The 20,898-nt window shown below is 42.2% G+C and overlaps 3 protein-coding genes across 4 annotated transcripts; 2 read left to right on the top strand and 1 right to left on the bottom strand.

The window, feature by feature from the left end:
- Positions 1–218: 218 nt before the first annotated feature.
- On the top strand, positions 219–9,069 carry sars2 (seryl-tRNA synthetase 2, mitochondrial). The gene is made up of 16 exons (XM_084951602.1): positions 219–518; positions 1,212–1,307; positions 1,455–1,484; positions 1,616–1,756; positions 1,861–1,915; positions 2,025–2,088; positions 2,225–2,330; positions 2,455–2,502; positions 3,098–3,206; positions 3,535–3,580; positions 3,659–3,746; positions 3,890–4,002; positions 5,695–5,788; positions 5,969–6,061; positions 6,150–6,215; positions 8,662–9,069. Exons 1-16 carry the CDS (start codon positions 243–245, stop codon positions 8,800–8,802), a joined length of 1,566 nt encoding a protein of 521 aa, XP_084807728.1. The 5' UTR covers positions 219–242; the 3' UTR covers positions 8,803–9,069.
- Positions 9,070–9,421: 352 nt separating this feature from the next.
- LOC146374187 (uncharacterized) lies at positions 9,422–16,033 on the top strand. Its single transcript, XM_084950586.1, has 6 exons — positions 9,422–9,709; positions 11,962–12,002; positions 12,103–12,172; positions 12,286–12,351; positions 12,465–13,519; positions 14,257–16,033. Exons 1-6 carry the CDS (start codon positions 9,664–9,666, stop codon positions 14,323–14,325), a joined length of 1,347 nt encoding a protein of 448 aa, XP_084806712.1. The 5' UTR covers positions 9,422–9,663; the 3' UTR covers positions 14,326–16,033.
- On the bottom strand, positions 15,803–20,891 carry LOC146374188 (inositol-tetrakisphosphate 1-kinase-like). Of its 2 annotated transcripts, XM_084950587.1 has the most exons (10): positions 20,644–20,891; positions 20,475–20,499; positions 17,929–18,051; positions 17,620–17,737; positions 17,431–17,532; positions 17,225–17,265; positions 16,938–17,103; positions 16,640–16,707; positions 16,392–16,554; positions 15,803–16,317 (listed from the first exon to the last, which is right to left on the bottom strand). In XM_084950587.1, the coding sequence occupies exons 1-10, from the start codon at positions 20,775–20,777 to the stop codon at positions 16,178–16,180; spliced, it is 1,080 nt and encodes a 359-aa protein (XP_084806713.1). In that variant the 5' UTR covers positions 20,778–20,891; the 3' UTR covers positions 15,803–16,177. The 2 variants fall into 2 exon arrangements, with proteins under 2 accessions (XP_084806713.1, XP_084806714.1); XM_084950588.1 differs by lacking the exons at positions 16,938–17,103; positions 17,225–17,265.
- Between the last annotated feature and the right edge of the window lie 7 nt (positions 20,892–20,898).

Below are 20,898 nucleotides of genomic sequence, written 5' to 3' on the forward strand. Positions count from 1 at the left end.
TTAACAGCCAGAAATAGCGCTACCTAGTTAAACTGACACCTAAAAAAATATAAATTTATCATAAATCAAAAATAGTAATAATAATAACAATGAAAATAATAATGAAATACACAAACATTGCCTCAAATGTTCGGGACACATTGATAACCACGAGAAACTTCAGTTGAGCAAGAGCCTAAACAGAATATGGCGTTGATTGTTCCTATACCTCCATGAACGCATCCTCAGCTAAAGAGACAAACATGGCGACCTGCATCGGCATGGTCGCTAAAGTTGGGGTTTTTGCAGCTGCTGTGCTAAAGCCGGTAGCCAGACAGTGTCCAGTGCATAGCGTAAATGTATTTGTCCCGCATCGCTTGTCGCATGGAGTCCGGAGTCGTTTGTTCGAGCATGTCCGTGAAGGCTACAGTGACAAGCCTGAGCTGGACATGAGAGCTGTGTGTGAGGAGACTGACAAAGTCATAGCTAATGTAGAGAGCAGGAAAGGGGACCTGCGAGGGGACGATGTGAGGAAAATTGTAAGCGGTTTTAGTTACTAATTAAGTACTGTTTGTGGCATTAAAACACCATAATTTTATATTATGTCACTATTTTTTAAAGTTTTCCTGGGTGTTATCGCTTCACTGAAAAATCTGTTTTTACAATAAGCCTCCACATGCATTTGCTTAAAATGTAACTGGGACATGATTCGCTCCAAACGTGTGATCCCACAAACTCCCACTGATACATAGACGTGTAAAGATTTCATACAAAATCTTTTATAACCCTGAGAATTAAAGCTGAAAGTCTGCACTTAAATTGCATCTTGATTCCCTGATTTGCAATCCACTGTGGTGGTGGTGTACAGAGGCAAAAAACAAAACAAAACAGTCTTTTTCCCTAACATTATGGAGGGCACTGCAAATCTAGCCTGGATCTAAAAATTGACAAAAATGTCTAGCCATGCTGACTGACCTTAAAACTACACTTTTTTTCTACTTACCATAATAAAAAGTGACGTCTTTGGTCTGAATACTTGTGACTGTAAGTAAGATATCCTACCATGAAATTATCTGGGAAACAAAAAACAAAGCAGTTGTTTAAAATTGGATCGACTGCGTTAAATTTGACTCATCGGTTCTCAGTGTTTTTACATATGTACACCTGCTTAATATTACTGTTGTCTAATGTGCTTGCTTTTGACTCGATCATCCTGATTGTGTACCTTTTAGGTGTGTGTGTGGCAGGAGCTCCAGGCAGTAAAGACAGAAATCTCTGAGCTGGAGGAAGAGAAGCGGCGCATCAGTGATATAGTCAGAGCACTAGTGGTGAGAAATAGTTATTACAGCTCTAAACATTATAACCAGAATGAACTTCAGTTTCTATCGAGGTTTGCGTCACCATTTACTCTGCTTTGAGGTGTTTTTGTTGTCAGAGAGTAGATTTCTGTGACCTAACTGATCTTTTCCTCACAGACAAAGGAGGACAAGAAAGCCCTCGCCAATGTAAGTTTCACTTCAGAACCTCGTCTCTTTTGTTACTGAATCAGTTAACCTTCCTACTGCCCTGTGTTTTTGACCTATAATAAATCTCATGTGGCACCACTTCTGAGTCTTTGCTCTTTTCTATTCTTTAGCTTCCAGAGTACAACCAAGCTCTTCAGAAGGGCAGAGAGATCCGCAATAGACTCAATCATCTGTACCACAAAGAGACCGAGCTGGATGAGGAACACTATGGCCGAGCACTCAGGCTGCCCAACACTACACACCCTGATGTGGTCAGGACACACTATGCACACACACTACTTTGTCCTGAGCTGCTTGGGAGAGATTTACTGTGAAGCTCAAGTCACTAAGTTTAAGTTTCTCTTGCTCTTTCCAGCCAATAGGAGATGAGAACCAGGCGAGGGTGGTGGAGCTTGTTGGACTGAAACCAGGTGACTAATGAGATGAGAAGTGCAGATTTCTAAAATTTAAATTGATTACCTAATATTTTTTTTAATGAATGCTGACACAAACGTGTGTGTGTGTGTGTTTCTGGTACAGAGTTTGACTTTAAGCCCAAAGGACATGTAGAGCTGGGGGAAGAGTTAGGACTCATCAGGCAGAGGTGAAGATGACTCTGGTTGTTGTTTACAGTCCTTCACTGTACTGTATGTCCACTATAACACTGTCTAATATACAGTACAAGCTACTTTAATTTAAATAAACTGCGCTATTCACATTTCCTCTGTCCACTGCTGCAGGCACCTAGCTCATGTCTCAGGCCACAGGTCCTACTATCTTCGAGGAGCCGGGGCCAGACTTCAAGCTGCACTCCAGAACTTTGCCCTTGACACGCTACAGCGACGGGTATGTGTGTTTGGTCATTTGATGTGATCCCCGGATAATTAATGTTAGTAGTGTGTATTATTATATCTATATATATATAATATCTAGACATGCCAAACATGGATTCCTCCTTTGACTCCTACAGGGCTTCATTCCCATGGTTGTGCCTGATATGCTGAAGGGTGCAGTGTTTGTGAGTACCAAAGCTCAAGTTTCTAAAGTCACAATAAAATACTTTTGTCATACACTATACATAAAGGATGGCCTCATCCATCAAGACACTCACTATTCTGTGAAGTCTCGTCTTTCAGCCTCATTTTAAGGCTTTGAGTTTATTCTTTGCCAGATATAAGCACAGTTTAGGAGCTCAGTTTTACTGCCGAGTAGGCGCTCACCTGTCACTCAAAGTGGCTATGCCCCCAACTTAAAGCCTTAATAAAATGAAAATGACTGAGTCATTCACATAGTTACCTTGTCATAACCTTTGTAATTAGCCATAGAGATGAAAACCATTTTTCAAAACCAGGCCATAAACATGTTCATATCTGTAGCAAAGTTGAGCATTTTAACATGGGAGTCTATGGGGATTGACTCACTTTTGGTGCTAGCACATCTGCATTAGCCTCATTTTTCAGCCGTGAAGGTTGCCGCTTGAATTTTAAATAGAACAATTTTAATTTAAATTATTCTAAATGAATTGTTTTGCAGTTATATATAAATTTTCATTGAAGTAACTGGGCACAGCCACAGATAATCTCACTCTGCTCTCTGATTTGACCCACCTCCAGGAGGGTTGTGGGATGCAGCCCAATGCCCACAGCTCACAAGTCTACTCACTGGACCCTGCACGTTTCCCAGACCTCAACCTGGCTGGAACTGGAGAGGTTGGGGTGGCAGGTAAAGCTTCTTTGTCTATTTCCTCACAGTTTCAAATAACCAGTTGGTTGTTTATCAATACAGCAACAGTGTGTTGTATTGTTTAGTAAGCCTACAGCTATCGAGTGTAGTAACTGAGAGAAGTTTGCTTAGTCCCAACAGCAATCCTGCATTCGATCGATTGCTGAAGTGAGATGTCGTGTGTCTTGCTGTCCATCAACTTATCAGTAGTCAGGTTTCAGTAAAGAAAAGCTCTCGTGGATCTCTGTACGTTTAGTTGCGTTTCTTTAATCTGGAGAGGGGTGGTAATGTGTAAACTGGATGCATCCATTTGTATCTCTTCCCTCAGGCTATTTCATGGATCATGCAGTGAACTGGAAGGACCTTCCTGTCAGGTGAGGTACACCCCACCTCTTACTTTGAGATATATGGAATAATTACACATAATGCGATGCTGTCGTGTCTGTGTGCAGGACGGTGTGCAGCAGCACCTGCTACAGAGCAGAGACCGACACAGGCAGAGAGACATGGGGGCTCTACAGAGTTCATCATTTCAATAAGGTCAGAAGCCACACAGAAGTTTAAAGTGTACATTTGCTGTACACGGACAAACCAATGATAATGTAAATGGTTATTTGCTTGTGCGGCTGCTTGCTTTTGAATAAACAATTCCTCCCGCTGAACTACTATGTGCGTCTGTGCAGGTAGAGATGTTTGGAGTGACGGCAGATGAGACAGGAGAAGAAAGCTCGCAGCTGCTGCAGGAGTTTGTCAGTCTGCAAAAAGAGATGTTTTCTGCACTGGAACTGCACTACAGGTCAGCACACACACACACACACACACACACACACACACACACACACACACACACACACACACACACACACAGTCTTACTGTCTCCTCAGCTGTGTTCTTTGTTTTGTTACATCCAGTCAGCTCGGACTAAATGATAGTTTTGTACATTGTGGAAATATTCTGAAATGCAAAATGCCGATGTTCCCCCCGTTTTCTCTCAGAGAATGCCTGCACTGGTTGTAAGAAATAGTTTTGTGTAGTGAGGAAAGATGGAAAAGCTGAGCATAACAATATAAGACCAAAGATATAAAATATTAAGTGTAAAGGTATTTTTAGTGTTGATGTGTAAACACTGTTTTCTGTGTTTCTGTGGCTCTGTATACCCACTACAGTGGTCGCTTTGTTCCACAATGTCATCTCACAGTCACTTTTATTTATATCCACCGTTAAGACGCAGGAAGACGCTGCAGTATTTTTCTGAACACTAGGTGTCGCCACTCAGACAATATTCCCACATAAGTGCTGATATAGGAGGAGAAGAACTCAAAAACAGAAGCCAACAATTTGTCCAGTGTTTTTTGTTTTTTCCCACTACAAACTCAAGGTTTCTGTTCCAACGTCTGTATATCCGTGTGTCTCTGAGCTTCTGTACTGGTATATCATTAAAATGGCAGTATAGACTGACAAGATCGTACAGTAGTCTCTTCAGCTCAGCTGCAGTGGCCATGGCACAGCTGGCTAGGTTACAAAGATCAAGATGTGCATGACTGGCTGAAGCAAGACAGGATGTGATGTCAAATTCAGTGCGCAACACAATGAACATATTGGGGCCACAAGGGTTTTCTGGCCATTATTAGCGTGGTAGTGTTTAGTTTCCTTGGCCAGGTGAGGTTTGTGCCCTTATTATTCCATTAGTTCACTGGAAATCTCAATATGAGGTCCAAAGAAATTGAGATTTTTCCATTGAAAGTGGAAAAGTCCATTAGGCTGTAAAACCAAAGAAACCTATCAGATATAGGAAACTGGTACATCCTTTAAAAGAAGGATTGCACTGGCCATCTTTGCCAGAAATCATTTGAAAGAGCCTCAACAGTTCTGAAAAAAATAAATAAATCAGTGGACAAATGAAACCAAAATGGTGTTTAAGTAAAGTATGGAGGAGGAGAGAAACGGCTCATGATCAGAAGCATCACACATCAACTGTAAAACATGGTGGAGGTAATGTTGTGGAAAGGACATGTATGGCTAGAACCAGGTCACATGTGTTGGTGACATTATGACCTCGTCCCTCTTCTTCTCGGTAAAGCTTGGAATAATTTCAGTACTTCTGAAAAAAATAAAAGCAAAAAAACAAAACAAACCTTCAACTTCGACTGGAAAGTGACCCGATTAGGATTTGTCTGTCACATTTTTGGCCATTCAAATATGAACATGTGTCTAAAAGGATAGAATGATGACATTTTATATCCAAGGGGTCGAGTCTGGGGAGAAATGCTTCTAAATTGCTCATTGACAGGCTTACAATCCCATGTAGTCATAAAGCAGTGAGTTTGGTTGAACCCCGTTCTGTCTTGAATTTGAAGTGAAACAGAAAAAAAGTAGATTTAAAGCTCAAGTCACCCAATGTCTACAGAAAATGCAGCACTACTTTCACTTTACACATCCCTCACATGTTGAGATCTGACCCTTAGCTGTGACTATTTTCTTCTTCAGAGTGCTAGACATGCCGACAGAGGAACTTGGCCCTCCGGCACACAGAAAGTATGACATTGAAGCCTGGATGCCTGGGAGAAACAGCTATGGAGAGGTCAGCCCTGTTATATAAATATTACCCATTTACCTACTTACTTCCAGTTACCTCATTTCTATTTCTAATCAAGAAGCTTTCAGTTTGTACAGTCAATAGCGACTCACACCACTCCTGCATAAATAAATTTAAGGACTGGTTTTTATAATTGTTGCTCATTTTATATCCTCTGTATCTCAGGTTTCCAGTGCATCCAACTGCACAGACTACCAGAGTAGACGCCTCAACATCCTGTATGAGAGAGAGGACGGCAGTCTGCAGTACGCCCACACAGTAAGACTGCAGATGATGCTGCACTGCTGTATATTGCTGCTGGTTAGATATACCACCTCCGTAATCTATGTTTTCTTCCTCATCCTAGGTGAACGCCACAGCGTGTGCTATCCCCCGAACAGTGATCGCCATCCTAGAGACTCACCAAACCAAAGTAAGACACCAGCAGCATTTTTCCCCCCACATTAGTTTTTTCCCCCACATTATTATGAAAGACAGTTCTGTAGTATATTCCCCTCATCTTTCTCATAATAAAACATCAGCTCATCTACCTAACACGGTGTATAATGTGTAATATTTGTGGTGTTGTGACTGTTGTGATTCATGTTTCTCTAAATCACTTCTGTCAAACTCACATCCTACCCTTCCAAACATTTTTTTCTGGGACTTTGCACATACACTTGAGGTTCTAAATAAATTTTACTCGACCTAGTTACAGCAGCTGTCTGCAGTAATGCGCCCAATGCACACGCCACAGTGGAACAACAAAGGAAAGTTGATGTTGAAAACCCAAAGTAGAGGCTGCTGGGAGAGAGACAACTTCTTTACTGAGTGTAAAGAAAGCTGGTGACTCTATGTGCCACAAGACAGTTTGTGTTTGCAAAGAATAATTTGTTTTGTAATTCTGAATCGGCACACAGAGCCACAGAAGGGTTAGAAGTTGTAAAAGGCAAGTCTCACTGCAGCAGTGGAAACGGCAACCGAGTCAGGGATTCAAATGGAAATCTCGGTTTATTTCCAGATTGTTTATCGTAAACAGTTTCATGCCAGAAGTTGAGGTTGAATGGTACAGGTGAACTTCAAGATCAAGGATCTTTTAATTTTTTCGAAAACCCACTGAGCTGTCACGTTCAGGCTCTATACCAGGGGTCTCAAACTCGCAGCCAGCGGGCCACTTGCGGCCCACATCACCCCTACTTTATATTGACGTGAAGTTACTTTTTTGTTAGGGAGGATTTGTTTGTTGTTGAGTGCAATGCTAAAATAAGTTCTTTAAAAAGGAAAAAATGTCATATCTTGCGTGCTGCACAATATCGTTTATTATTTAGTATCTACTGTTATCTACTGCTAGCTAGTTTATTGTGATGGTGCTGTTTTTATTATGTTGCTCTTTGTTGTTTGCTTTCTCTTCTGTTTTTTTTCTCCATACAGGTGATCCAGGCGTTTTGTTTGTTTGTTTGTTTTTTCCTTTCTTCCCCCCCTTCTCACCGTCTCTTCTCCCCTTTGGTTTTCTTTCTCTCCCTCTCTTTCTTTCATTCTTTCTCCCTGTCCTATCCCCCAGTCACGTCTGTCCCGTTTGTATCAACCGAAAATAAAATAAATACATAATTATAATAAAGGTCAATCAAATGGACCAATATGGCAAGGCCATGATGATCCACTTGGTAAAATAAATCCGCTTGGCATCTTTCTTGGCCTTAAGACAACAATTCTAATGGCTAAAGATCCAAACGGGACACAAAAAAAAAAAAAAAGGAAAAAATGACTTAATATGAAGGCAATATGAGCAGAGAGTACAAACGCGATGAGGGATTGGGTGTGTTAGTTCAGTGAGAGAGTTATTTGTAAAGAAAACAATTTTCACTCGTAGTCCAAAACGAATGTGTACACTTAGGTCTGCATTTTTTTATTTCGGAAGTGCTGGCACGTGTCTGGCCAGAAAGAGAGTACCAGTTTGTTCATTTGGTAGTTCAGTGAAAGGCTTCAGTTAGTTAAGAGTGAGAACAATAATTGTGCTTACTTTAGTAGTTTTGTCTTGTTATACAAAATGTGAAATTTCAAAAAACAAACAAAACACTACGTTTTTGGAAATATTTGTGGGTGTTTTCGTGGTTGTTTGTTTTTTTTGTACTACTTGAACACTAAAGTGTCCCTCACATGAGATGACAGAACCAGAAGTGGCCCACAGATATTTTAAGTTTAAGACCCCTTATTTAAACTGTAGTAAAAGATGGATACCTTGACATCGCATATACCTGAGCTAAACATTTTCGCTGTTGTAGCAGGTTGATTTTTTTTTTCTTTTTTCATTTTCAGCCTTTCTTTTGATTTGCTGCTGTGTTTGGATCGTTGTGTTGGTGCTGATAGGCTGTGCGTGGTTTTACGTTTTCACAGAGGACTTGTTCTTGAAATCTTGTGGTTTGTTCAGAGGCAGCTTTTCAAACCTAACTCATGTTGCCATGCTCTGTTTCTACATCAGAGGCTTTCTCCTTTCAACACTTCCAAACAACCCGTACTTGTATAATTGTGCCATCATGAACTTTAACCATTAAATTTCTCGGAGCATTGCACAGCCGACCTTTGAGGTAAATTTGCTGGGATGTCCACTCTTAGGGAGGTTGTAGCACGTGTTAACACACACCTGAATGCTCCAGACCAGCAAAGTCCCAAAGTTCTGCTTTTTGTAAAGGTACTCACACTCAATGATAATCAATTAATTAAGTGCATTTGAAAAACACCAACTGGCTGTTAATTCTTATAGAAGTAGTGAGGGTGTATTTAGTTTTTCACAGGAATTGATAAAGTCTAGTTTTTTTTTTCTCATATGTTTTCAAGAAGTTTTGAAACTAAGACTATACTTCCTTACGTTCTCTCACCAGGAGGGAACAATACGTGTTCCCCGAGCCCTGCAGCCTTACTTGAGTCTGGAAGTGATTGAGAAGCCAAAGTACACTCCACTGAAATACATCGGACCCAATCAGCGCTACCCACCACCAAGGCCGGCTCCTAAAATTAGATGACACTAACACAAGTTCAACGCTCTAAACAGAAGCCATCGTCTACATAAATAACTGTTTGTTTATTTAATGCAAGTGGATTGGTTGATTGACCATGTCCCTCAAAAGAAATAAAAAATGTTGAGAGTGAATTAAGTTTGTCTGTGTTTGAAAGAAGACCACTGTAAATAGATTGATTCCTTTGTCTAATGTAATGAAACGGGTGTCTTTTGTCTGGATAATTAGAGGAACAATAAGAAAAAAGCAATAAAAAAGTGTGTATATCTCCAATATCGTTACTTTGTTTTGTTTTTTTCAGGGGGCTGCATATATAGACCTTGTAGATGGATTAGCTCTACAACAAAAACACACTATGTGCCTTTGAAGGAGGGAGCTTGCAGTTGGATATTTAATAACTCCCAAAGGTGACATACAGACCTGTTAATGTGCCTTACATTACCAGCTGTTTCAAAGTGATCTGCTAAAATAATTGAGCAGCAGCTAGAGGAGGTGATGGAGCCTACAGGGAGCCTGCAATCAAAGTGTTATCCTAATAGTGTCATTGAAGAGCTTGTTGGCTGGGGTTTAAACAGAGCGCAGTTTAAGTTAATTTATTTTCACTTGACTCCAAGGAGAGCTGCATGCCCCTACTGTTATCAGAGTTGATGCGCAAATATTTTTGCTAAGTACAGGACGTCAACCTGATTCTCTGGCACCGGTCTGGGCTTTAATCGGTCACCTGACACCACACACACACACACACACACACACACACACAGGACTGTGCTCCGCGGCTCGGCTCCACCTCGCTCGGCGGGTGTGTGAAGAAGATCCAGCCCGTTATTTCAAGGTTATCTCCTGCAGGAGCCTCACTTCCCGGATCCTATGGGAATTCTGATAACCGCGGTGTTTCTCTGGGCTGCCGTCGGAGGTAAGCGTTCATCACATCCATTAAACACACACACTGTGTGCACGCAGGGCGCTTTTAGTGTGAAGTGGCGGCAAAAAATTGGCAAGCTAAGCCGAAGACGACCCAGTTCTTTACACGCTACTACCTCAGCTATTCTTTTTACCGCCATGGAGCCGGCTTTGTGATAGAAACAGACACAATAAACGCGTTTTAGCGCTACTTTGTGGCGCAGACTGGCGCTTTATGCTAACCTAATGGCGGAATCCGCAGGGGTTTAAGACTAATAGGCTAAACAGGAGCGTTGTTACATAATTTGTTGTGCGCCCACCTTTGTGTTTGTGTGCCTGTGGGGCGATGCTGCTTCTGCCCGTAGACACATTTCATACACAGAGAAGTATTTCAGTGTTTAGGGACTCCCGGCTTTGTCCGCTACAAATCCAAATGGAAAACGCTCCGCGCGCAGGTGAGCGGAACAGCGCACACGTGCGCGTGATGCTCAGCTGCACGCGCCAGCCGCTGCTAGAGCCAGCGTAATCAATTATAACAGACCGCGTGCGGGGTGTGAGAACCAGGGGGAAGCGTGCCTCACACACACGCGCGCGTGTCTGCAGGGGCGCACAGCTCTGTCAGTAACCTATAGAGGATACTACAAGCTGTGGGTTAGAGTTGTGTCGCAGTGTGTGAGGGCAATAACCCCACCCTAACACTATACAACCAAATCTATTATTACATTAAAATGGATATAAAATACTCCTGAATGCAACTGCCGCTCCACATCGGTCAAAGCCAACACTCCATATTGCGCATCCTTCAACCCCCCCATAATAAATGCACCTATTTCTGATGGAGACAGACATTTTGGGGCTTGTTGAGCAGCTCGTGTACTCCACTAATTTGACTTGGACACGTGATGTATTCATTTCTGAGCGGACAAGCCGATATAAAGCCAGATCAGTGATAATTATGGCGCTGGGGTGTCCCAGCTTTCACACACACACGCACACACACACACACTTCGTCATCACATGGACATGCAGACTGTTAAAAGGCTAAACTGTAGGCAGCTCACGTGTCTGCGAGGGGACACCAGTGGTATCAGCTGGTCCCGTATTGATCCTGCACTGATCGGGCTGCGAGCTGCGATCCCACAGAGCCCAGATATAAGTCAGAGCTTTAATTTTCCTCAGTGTCTTTTATTATTTATAATTATTTGTGAATACATAACATTTGAAGTCATGTTTGATGAAGTGAACCTTTATGGAGTCTTTCAAACAAAACCGTTGTTGTTAGTTGATAGACACAATCAAAGTGAAGTGAATTGCGCATGGTTTTAATAAATAAGCTGATGAGAAACACTAAGAAAACAAAACAAATGTTGATTTCCATTATGTGACTCAGAGATATATATATTTTTTGTAGATGTGGGTAATTCCTTAGAAACTTCCTTAGAGAAATTCTCCTTTGAGTATTTTGGGTGGCACTGTTAGTGTGGTATGCTTGGCAGTGGTGGCTTTGGAAGAAAAATGCACTTCATGCTGATAGAAGTAAACGCTCATTAGGCATTTTAAGTCAGTCAAAAAATATTATGACAGTTAAAAACGTATTTATTTTTCCCTTTTTATGTCAGGGGCCCAGACTTGATGATATTTACCTTTATTTATGCATGATTTTCTTCATAATTGTGATGGCGAAGTACCACTAAAAAAAAAACAGAAAACAATCTTGTAAAGTAAAGTTAACATGTGCGATGACATTTGTAAACAAAGAGTGAATAAAGCTGCTGGAACTGAGCAGCATCACGTCTCACACTTCAAACAGTCTCGCTCCCAGTGCGCAATAATGAAGGAGAGGGTTGCAGGCTGCAGGATGAACATGGATTCTCGGTCCTCGCTAGATGCAGTGTATCACCGTGAGTAAAAGGCACCGGCAGAGCAGCTTAGTGTGCCTTTAATGACATGCTGGCTTGCGTGGTATTGGTGACTGATTTAACCCGGGTGGGAAACGACCTTGTGAGCTAAAGCTTCTGGGAACAACTGCATCCTGGAGTGCGAGAGAGAATGGGACTGGGAGTTAAGCACATTAACAAGGGAACAGCTCCACCTACGCTCGCACAGAGCAAACGGTTGGAAAGTAAACAAACTACTTCATCTGTGGTGCAAGGTTTCAGCTCCTTTTACTGATAGAAAACTGCTGATTACATTGATTTTTAGTCCAATTGTCCCTCCGTGCCTCACCGTGTTCACTCTGCTTGTCTGTCTGTGTTTGTGTTTCAGTGGGAAGCCGGCCAGTAATCTCACCCCTTAATGATGCAAAGGTGAGGAACAAGACTTTATTTTTGAATTTCATCCATCACTCTGCTGCTTTTTAATTACTCAACTGTAAAATGTGTGTGTGTGTGTGTATTGTACCATTAGGTTGAATGTATTATTCAGGAGACACTGAATGAAGATGGGTCACCGCATGATTGTGGCCCACAGCTAGCAGGTAGGTAACCAATTAGCTGTTCTTAAGAGATCAGATGGTGTCATGCAGGGTTTGGTGTGTGCGGTTTGATTGCACGGTGATTAGGCTCGCTTGTGTCTAATTGTTTTTTGCAGATGAACTTGATGAGGTGCACAGGCATCAGGGTCTTCTCAGGGAGCTGCAGAAACTGGCTGATGATGGTACACATAAATTCACACTGCCTCAGTCTGATGTTGTTTTTAAGATATTAATAAAACATGGGCACTTATATTTGTTCTTTTCTTATGTCACACTGATTGTTTCCATTTTTCAGAGAGAGATAAGGAGCATGATGATGAACGGCAGCGGTACGAGTACAATCTGGCCAATGATGAGAAGGATGAGAATGACTTCGAGGAGACGGGCGAGGACGAGAGAGATCTGAGCAACCTCGCAAAGGAGACAGAGGGAGAGGAAGAAGACAAAACAGAGGATGATGACACCAAGGAGAAGGTGATGGAGGAGCCGCGCATTGAAGACAGAGAGAGGGATGACGAGGAGGAACGAGCCAAGGAGCTCGAGGAGCTGCTTGCCGAAGAGCTCGCCAAGAAAGGCAAGGAGGAGAGAAATGACGAAGAGCTCAAAGAGCTGCTGAAGGAGCTTAAAAAGAAGAGGTATGAGGCGGTGAAGGAGAGGGAGATCCAGAAAGGCGCTGGGACGGAGCACAAGGACAAGGTGGAGGACAAGAAGAAGAAGAAGGAGCAGCAGGACAAAGAAAAGAAGGAAGAAATGGTGGAGGACTTGGAGAAGCAGAGGCTCGAGGAGAGGAGGAAGAATGAGGTGGAACTGATGGTGGAGAAAGAGAAGGTGGAAAAAGAGTTGAAGGAGCTGCTCAAGGAGCAGGACAGCAAGGGCAAGCCAGAGCAGGAGAGGGAGAGGAAGGAGAAGCAAGAGGAGCTGGATGAACTCGTCAGGAAGATGAAACGGGTGCAGGAGGAGGAACAGCAGGAGGTGCAGGGCAGGGAGAAAGAGGAAGATGAGGATCAGAAGACGGGGGAAGAGAAGAAGGAGGACAGTGAGAAGAAGAAGGAGGAGGGCGAGGAAGGAGACAAAGAGCCCGACTCTGAGAAAACAGAGACTGGATTTAAGAAGGAAGAGGCAGCAAAGGAGGTGGAGGTGAAGGAGCCCCAGCAGAAGAGAGTGATGGAGAAAGCGAGCGATGAAGCTACACGGCAGTTTGAGCGGGAGCGGTACAAGGGTGAGGAGGAGGAGGATGGAAACGGGGAGGACGAGGAAGATGAGGATGAATATGTCAGGGAGGATGAGGAGGGGCAGCAGGAGGAGGAAGACAATGAGGGTGAAGAGGAGGATGAAGAAGATGAAGGAGAAGTAAGTACATTCAGGCTTAACTGCAGATTACAGTGTAATTATACTGTAGTTACTTGGTAGTTATTGGGATGGAACCCATAGAATCACGATATCATCCTTGGTGATGTAGTATTGTTAAAGGGACACCAAATAATGACATTTTATTAAATAAATTAAAATTCTCTGGGAATAACAGAACCAAAAGGGGTCATGTGACCTGGCAACCTTGATAATCTCATTTTTAATCACATAAATAAACAAATAAATAACTGAAGTAAGATAACTTTTTTAATTGGCTAAAACAAATACTGACAAAGTTTAAATCTGAGGACATTACATGCGGTTAAAAAAAGGTGATAAATCACAAAGTATGTTACTGTAATATTCAGTATATCACAAAGTAAAAGATTTTACACTTACAAAATCAAACATGAAGCATTAAGACCAAAACGTCTGAGTGAAATGCAACTGAAATATATAAAATCAGTGGTTCATTTATTCAAACAATTAATCATTAAGGTAAATATGCTTGGTATATAGTCAGTGTATACCAATCAAGTCAATTTAATTTGACCAGACTCCATTAAATGGAACATTTATTATTGCATGTTTTTTTTTTTTTTTTGGGGGGGGGGGGGGGTCTCTTGTTACATTGACAGTGGTTTGGGATAGTTGAAAAATATGCTTTCTCTTAGCTTATCTGTTCAAATTACAAATGCACTGATTCCAGGCTTGTGCAACTGTTTTATAATCTGCAGGAGCTGCTGGAGATTGAAGCAGAGCTACGCAAAGTGGCTGCAGAGCTGAGGGAACTTCGCAGAGGATAAGACACCCATAACCCACACGCACAGCAGAATGACAAAACCCCTTTGTTGCATTCACAGTCACACATTCGGCTCACACAGTTTCCATTTAACAGCCTTCAAATCCCTTCAACACTCAGAGGAATCTGTAAATGGACATTAGTGCAAAGTGTACATACTGTTGGTTCATTTCTGCTTTTAGATTGCCTGGAGGGAAAAAGAATACTCTTTTTTCTTCTCTTTTGGTCATTTGGATGTGTTTTTGTGTTGAAGAAAAAGACGTAGTTTTCCCAGAGAATCTGAAAGCTTGTGCTCATCACCGTTGCCCCTGTCTTCTCGAGTATCTGTAAATAACGTGCGTGAGGTAGACAGGCGATAGATGCAATAGCATTTCAGCACTTTCATTCAGATGTTAGTTTGATTGCAGATTGTCAGCCACGAAGAGTCACGATCATAGCAATCAGCGCTTCTTGTACTCTGAAGGTTTCATCTTTGATGGCGTGTTCTTGTTTCAGGAAAAAAAAATACAGTTTCCCTATTATAAGTAGTTAGTGTATTTTAATATACAGTATATTTTGTGCAATAACTGATAACTGTGTGTACCCTGCTGTTCCGACTGTTAACGATACTGCTGATATTTGTACCCAGGAGGAAGTCGTTATCTCCTCTTCATTTCTTTGGCGACTTAAGTAGAAATGAGGATTGTTTGTTTCATTTGGCGCACGCACTGTTACAGCCAGACTGTTTGCGACGAACCGGGGTGACACGAGCGAAACACACACTTGCACGTACATCACACGTTAAGTTTGTCTTTTGCCTGGTTGATCATGTGGCAGAAGGAGGTGATGTACTTACAGCTTACAAGGTCTAAAAGTGTCACCTCAGGTTTCTCAGCCAGCTTTGCACTCTTATCTTAACAAGCCAAGGAGGAGCTGAAGAAAGGAGGAGAGGAAACACTAAAGCCATTTGTTGTCTTTTTGGTAACAGTGACACCGACAATAACGTCGATAAATACTAGGTAGTGTTACATCCCAGTTTTAATGGCTGTCATGTCATTTGTGTAAATATCAGATATGTGGTCCGTAAGCCAAGGTCATAGGAAATATGAAGCAACACCGCCCCCAAGAGGACACTGGGCAGATATGCACTTAGTGCAGGATTAACAGGGTTGCTACTGGAGGCCCACTTAGTGCAATAACACAGTATAGACTAGAGCACACGCGAATGCAATAATTAGCCAAATACTGAATTATTTAATGTATTTTAATATGTAATCAAAGTGCATCATGTGGTACTCGTATACAAATATTTCTCTTTTTTCTACAAGGCCGAGATTTACAATACGTTTATGTATTTGAACACTGGCCAAGCCGACGGTCAACTTGTGTAAACACGTGGTAATAATACCCGTTATGAATCAACACTGACGATGTTATAGCAATCTATTCCAAAGAGGAGATGCTTGTTCGCTCAAAGGTTAATCAACATGAATGTACTGTAGTTCCTTTTTCTATAGAAATACAAAATGAATCTCACAAACCAGCAGGATCACTGCAGGAAACGTCTGTGGGGAGGTGACGCGCTCAGCATAGAGGACATATGACACAATATGGAAAAAAGTGATTAAAAAAGGCATTTGTAATATTACTGGCCAATCAGAGTGCTGTATTTTGTGCCTGCTGTATCTTCTTCTATGCTACCTGTCAATCAATAAACAGAAAAGTATACTCAAGTACTGTAGGTTGCCTTTTTTTTGCTTGTTTGTTGACCTTAACAGAGCAGAGACAATTAGCAGGTCAAAGTAATTAGTGTGTTTTGCAGAGGATAAAGTTCGGGATCAAGTTTTGCTTATCCTTTTGATGAAACCAATCCGTGATCAACTCCTGGGGTGACAAACACCCACCGTTTCCTCAGAGGAACCACCTGTAGTGTGCGAACCAGCAGCGGCGTGTTTGTCCAACACTGACTGGATATGGCTGAGCAGAGAGGAGAAAAACTGAGGCATGCCCTCGTAGCCTAGCAGAGAAAAGAGCGCGTCAGAAAACGACAGTGTCTTCCTGTGTGTAAGTCACTGTGTACTCTGGCACTACCTGGGAAAATGTTGATGTCGATGACGGCGAGCGCGTGCGTTCCTATGTTGACGATGACGTCCACGCCAAACAGGGCCATGCCGAGCTGAGCTCGAAGCTCCTTGACGAGGGCGGCCACAGCATCTGAGCTGGGAGAAGGCGGGTCCACCATATGTTCATCCACCTTAGAATATGAGATGTGGCATTTTATGGTGGACATGAGCAGCATTTGACCTGTTGCTTTAAACTAAGTCCGAAATATTACTCACAGACGTGAGATTAGAGTTCGACTCTGGTTTGGACACCTTTTGGCTGTTGAAGAAGATGGTCTTCCTGTCTGCAGGCAGTGAGAAAGAGAAACAGTTATACAGAAAGCAAAACTAGGTGATAACAGTGGCACAAGATAGTAAAAGTAGTAGAGAAAATGAAATGCTGGAACTCAAAAGGAAGGGACACAAAACGAAAGGAAAAGCAAGAAAGGTAAGGGCGATGCAAGTGAGTTAAAAAAAAAGTTAAATGATAAAAGACGGGAAAGACGAAAGGAATATTGGCGGGGTGGAAACTGACCACAGGGGCCGGAGGGAAAGTTCTTGATAGAGGGTCTCTCTACACAGCAGTGCTTGTCTCCTACCACAAACACTTTGTACAAAACGGCTCCGTGGTTCACAAAACTCTGAAGCACACAGGGAGGATGGATATCAGCCAGACTGGCTGCACTGAAGAGCAGACACATCTGCAGCACATGGAGACCACATGAGATTAAGAAATGGAAACTTACAAGAATACATTTTACAGTTAGTAGTTAGTAGATATCAAGTGGGATTTTGCGAGGCAGGAAAAACCAAATCAGCTACCTCATGTGAATATGAGCCGTGTGCCACTCTGGTTTTACAAACTGAGGTGAGGAAAAGAGGAAGTGTTTGTGTGTTAGTATTTTATTTTTATAAAACTGAATTGCATGTTACCTCCAGGCTTCAGTCACACACACACATGCATGCATGCACACAAAGACACATATAATAAGTAAGAAATGTGGAGGACAGACATTAAGTGAACTGACTGAGAGGAAATGTTAGGCCCTGTCTTATCACAGCCTGCTGAATGGATGACAGGTCACTGCCACTGTGGACCTCGAGGCATGGGGGACTGCAGATACGCCAGTCTGACAAACAAAGAAGAATGAGTAACTGTTAATATCTGCAATTGAGCTGTAAGCTGTGTTACCGTTGGGCTAAGAAGCTGCAGTCACCTCGGAGTGAACTGTTCAGTTGGCTCATTATCCGACATGAGACAAAGCGGTCTAATAGTTTAGCCATGGCAGGCAGGGGATCCAGCAGCACTGTGTCAGGATGAGCTGAAACATAACTCTGTGGTGGGAAAGAGAGAGGAGTCACTAACTGCTCATTAATGAAAACGTCCAGCTGCACCATTATTATTAACACCCGAGATTAAAAGACTACACGCAGAGGGTACTGGAGTATCCTCCGTCAGCAGCCCCAGATGAACACACAGTTTACTGGACTTGGAACATGAATAGTTTAAATAGGTGCAGCATTACCTGAAAGTTATCAAGGAGCTGCTGTGATTGGCTATCGTGCTCAGCTTCCACAATTACATCAGACAGCTTGTGAAGGATGATGTCAAAGGGTCCCTGAGGGCCCAGGGGCTGAGTGAGATCAATCTACAATAGAAAAAAAATGTACAGGCTATGTTGATGGACTTCTTTTAATATAGAATTTTCTACTTTTTATTACAAGCTTCATTATCTTATTCTTTAATCCCAGTTTGGATTAGTGACAGACTCCCTCTCTACTTTTAGGACTAGACTTAAACTTTCCTTTTTCATGTAGTTAGGGCCGGATCGGGTGACCTTGAATCCTCCCTTTGTTACGCTGCAATAGATCTAGGCTGCTAGGGGCTTCCCATGATGCACTGAGTGTTTCTTCTTCAGTCTCTATATATTTATACACATTTATAAACTCTGTTTTTAATCATTAATTATTAAAATCTCTGTCTTCCTCCCCTCACCCCCAATTGGTCTCACAGATGGCTGCCCCTCCCTGAGACTGGATCTGCAGGAGGTATCTTCCTTTTGAAAGCGAGTTTTTTTCCCTCCCACTGCCAGCAAGTGTTTGCTCACAGGTCGTCATTAGACTGTTGGGATTTTCTCTGTATTACAGTAGGGTGTTTCCCTTACAATATACAGCACCTTGAGGAAACTATTGCTGTGATTCGGTGCTATATAAATACATTTTTTTTTAATTGAACTGAACCCATTCGCACACATATCCATACCTTATAATGTTCACACACACACACTCCAATCAATGCATGAGGAGCAGCTCAACGTTCAGTATCTCGCTTGACATGCAGACTGGAGGAGCTGGGGATCAAAGCACTAACTTTACAATTACCACATGACCCACCCACTAAACCTACAGAACCTGGCGCTCTCGGGCTGTCTCTAAACAACTGTGCTTATCTTTTAGGTCAAATCAGATTGGGCGTGCTCAGGGTGGTGCAGCTTGAAGCCATAATTTAGATGTAGCCAATCTATGCTGTAGGAGTTTAATATAGCTAAATTCTCATATTATCACTCATATTATCTTCATTTGTGCAGTCTTGAAGTGTAATAAATGTACAGTTGCAAATGGCAGTTTGTTTTAGCACATGTAGCTGATCACTGCACCAATTAAGAAGAGATCATCTAAAAATATAGAAAGTCAAATTCTCAAATGGCTGAGCAGGAAAAACACAGGTGTTACTGTTAGCATTGATAATATCCCCATTCTGTCTATAACAGTGATAAAACAAGAATAAAGCTAATTTGAATATCGCCTCCCAAAAAAGTGCGTGCTACAAGACATGATCAAATGAGTCTGTGTTATTACTTTAAGTTTGAAATCATTGCATATCCAACCGGTAGTCAGCAGCAAGGACAGCAGGGGTGTTTCTTTGAATTGTGGCCACTTTTCCTAGAACACTTGGAAACCTATGACCAAGGGCCTTGTCATGGGGGGGGGGGGGGGGGGGGGAATCTGACTGAAGGTGAATGTTCTTGTGATTTGGTGCCATATAAATAAAACCAAATAGAAAATCAGCACTGTCTTTAAGACTTATATGATTCGAGAAGAGAACAAAGAAAAAAAACAAAAGAGTTGACCTCTGGGGAACACCGTGTGACAGCTGTCTTGGCTTCAGGAGGGATTGGACGTTTTACAACCAAACCACAGAGCCAGTAGATAATTATGTACATTAGCAGGGCCTTGTCACTGGCACACCTACAGTCAATAGATTGCAACACAGTGACTCGTAATAACTTCCAGAAGCAAGGTCAACTGCATGACATCACACAGTATGTAAAAGGTTAAGACACCACATGAAATATATATAGAGCTTGTTCACACAGTTCTTTTGATTTTCTGTTGGTATTGTTTCACACTTCGTTTTAAGGCACCAGCAAATCTTTCAGACAAGAAAAAAAGAGTCACTTCCTGATATCTGCTCCTGAAATCTAAATCACCATAAAACACACCCAGGTGGTTTTACACACCCATGCAGTAGTATATGAAGATATTTGCGTGCAGTTAAATGTCTGAACAGTTATGATCACGGATGGATTACAAGTTCACTACAAGTAGATTATAGCAGGTGGCCGCAGGTGGCTGCGATACTAACTGCTAATGTTGTGGCCGCAAGTATGTGACTATGAGCGCATAGTGTTCCTAATCTAGTGTCACAGCTATCAAGCAAGTATGAAAACATCCGTCTACCGTCACGCATGTACAAAGACATGCAATGCTAAGCATGTTCGCCCACACACACACAAACAAGAAAGTTTTTAGCATTTACACTTAAAAAAAAGTACAATTTTTCTCCTAACTTGGGCTTTTACAATCATCTTACTCCTTGGAGTCTGACACAGCATCACTCACACACTGGCTTGTTCCACTCGTCCTAATTAAACTGTAATTATCAACACGAATACGTAACAAATAAAAAAAACTGGCCAGTCTTCAGCCTCGCATTTCATCTGACTCGCCATTGTGATTGCAAAAGATTTAACACACAGCCAAGGTGATTTCATGGGCGAAAAGAACTCACCTTTACCACTTCCACTCCATGGTCTCTGTAGGAAAAAATATTAAAATGCTTATAGTCTATTGTTATGTTGTTATGTTACACATAATGAACAAGACTATGCTGACAAATCATTCAGTATAGAGAATTTTACAGTTGAATAGCCTCATAGTAAAACAATAAGTACACTTACGCACAGAACCGTATGAACGCGTCCAGGTTCATCCTCCTGCGCTTCTTGTCGCTGAGCCAGCAGCCCACCCTGCGCTCTGACATCCGGACCCCTGCAGCCGAGGGACCGCACACGCGCACGGACAGACGATCCATTCATCCCTTCCCTCTGCCACTTCTGCTCGGGAGTGTCGAGTCCTCTCACTCTTTTATGGGGGTCATGAGTCATGGTTGTCCTAGTCCGCACGGGAGGAGCGACAGGGCCAGTTTAACTGGT

This window comes from Perissodus microlepis, chromosome 14 (genome assembly GCF_051167445.1).
Source record: "Perissodus microlepis isolate ML-2025 ecotype Zambia chromosome 14, ASM5116744v1, whole genome shotgun sequence".
NCBI lineage: Eukaryota > Metazoa > Chordata > Actinopteri > Cichliformes > Cichlidae > Perissodus > Perissodus microlepis.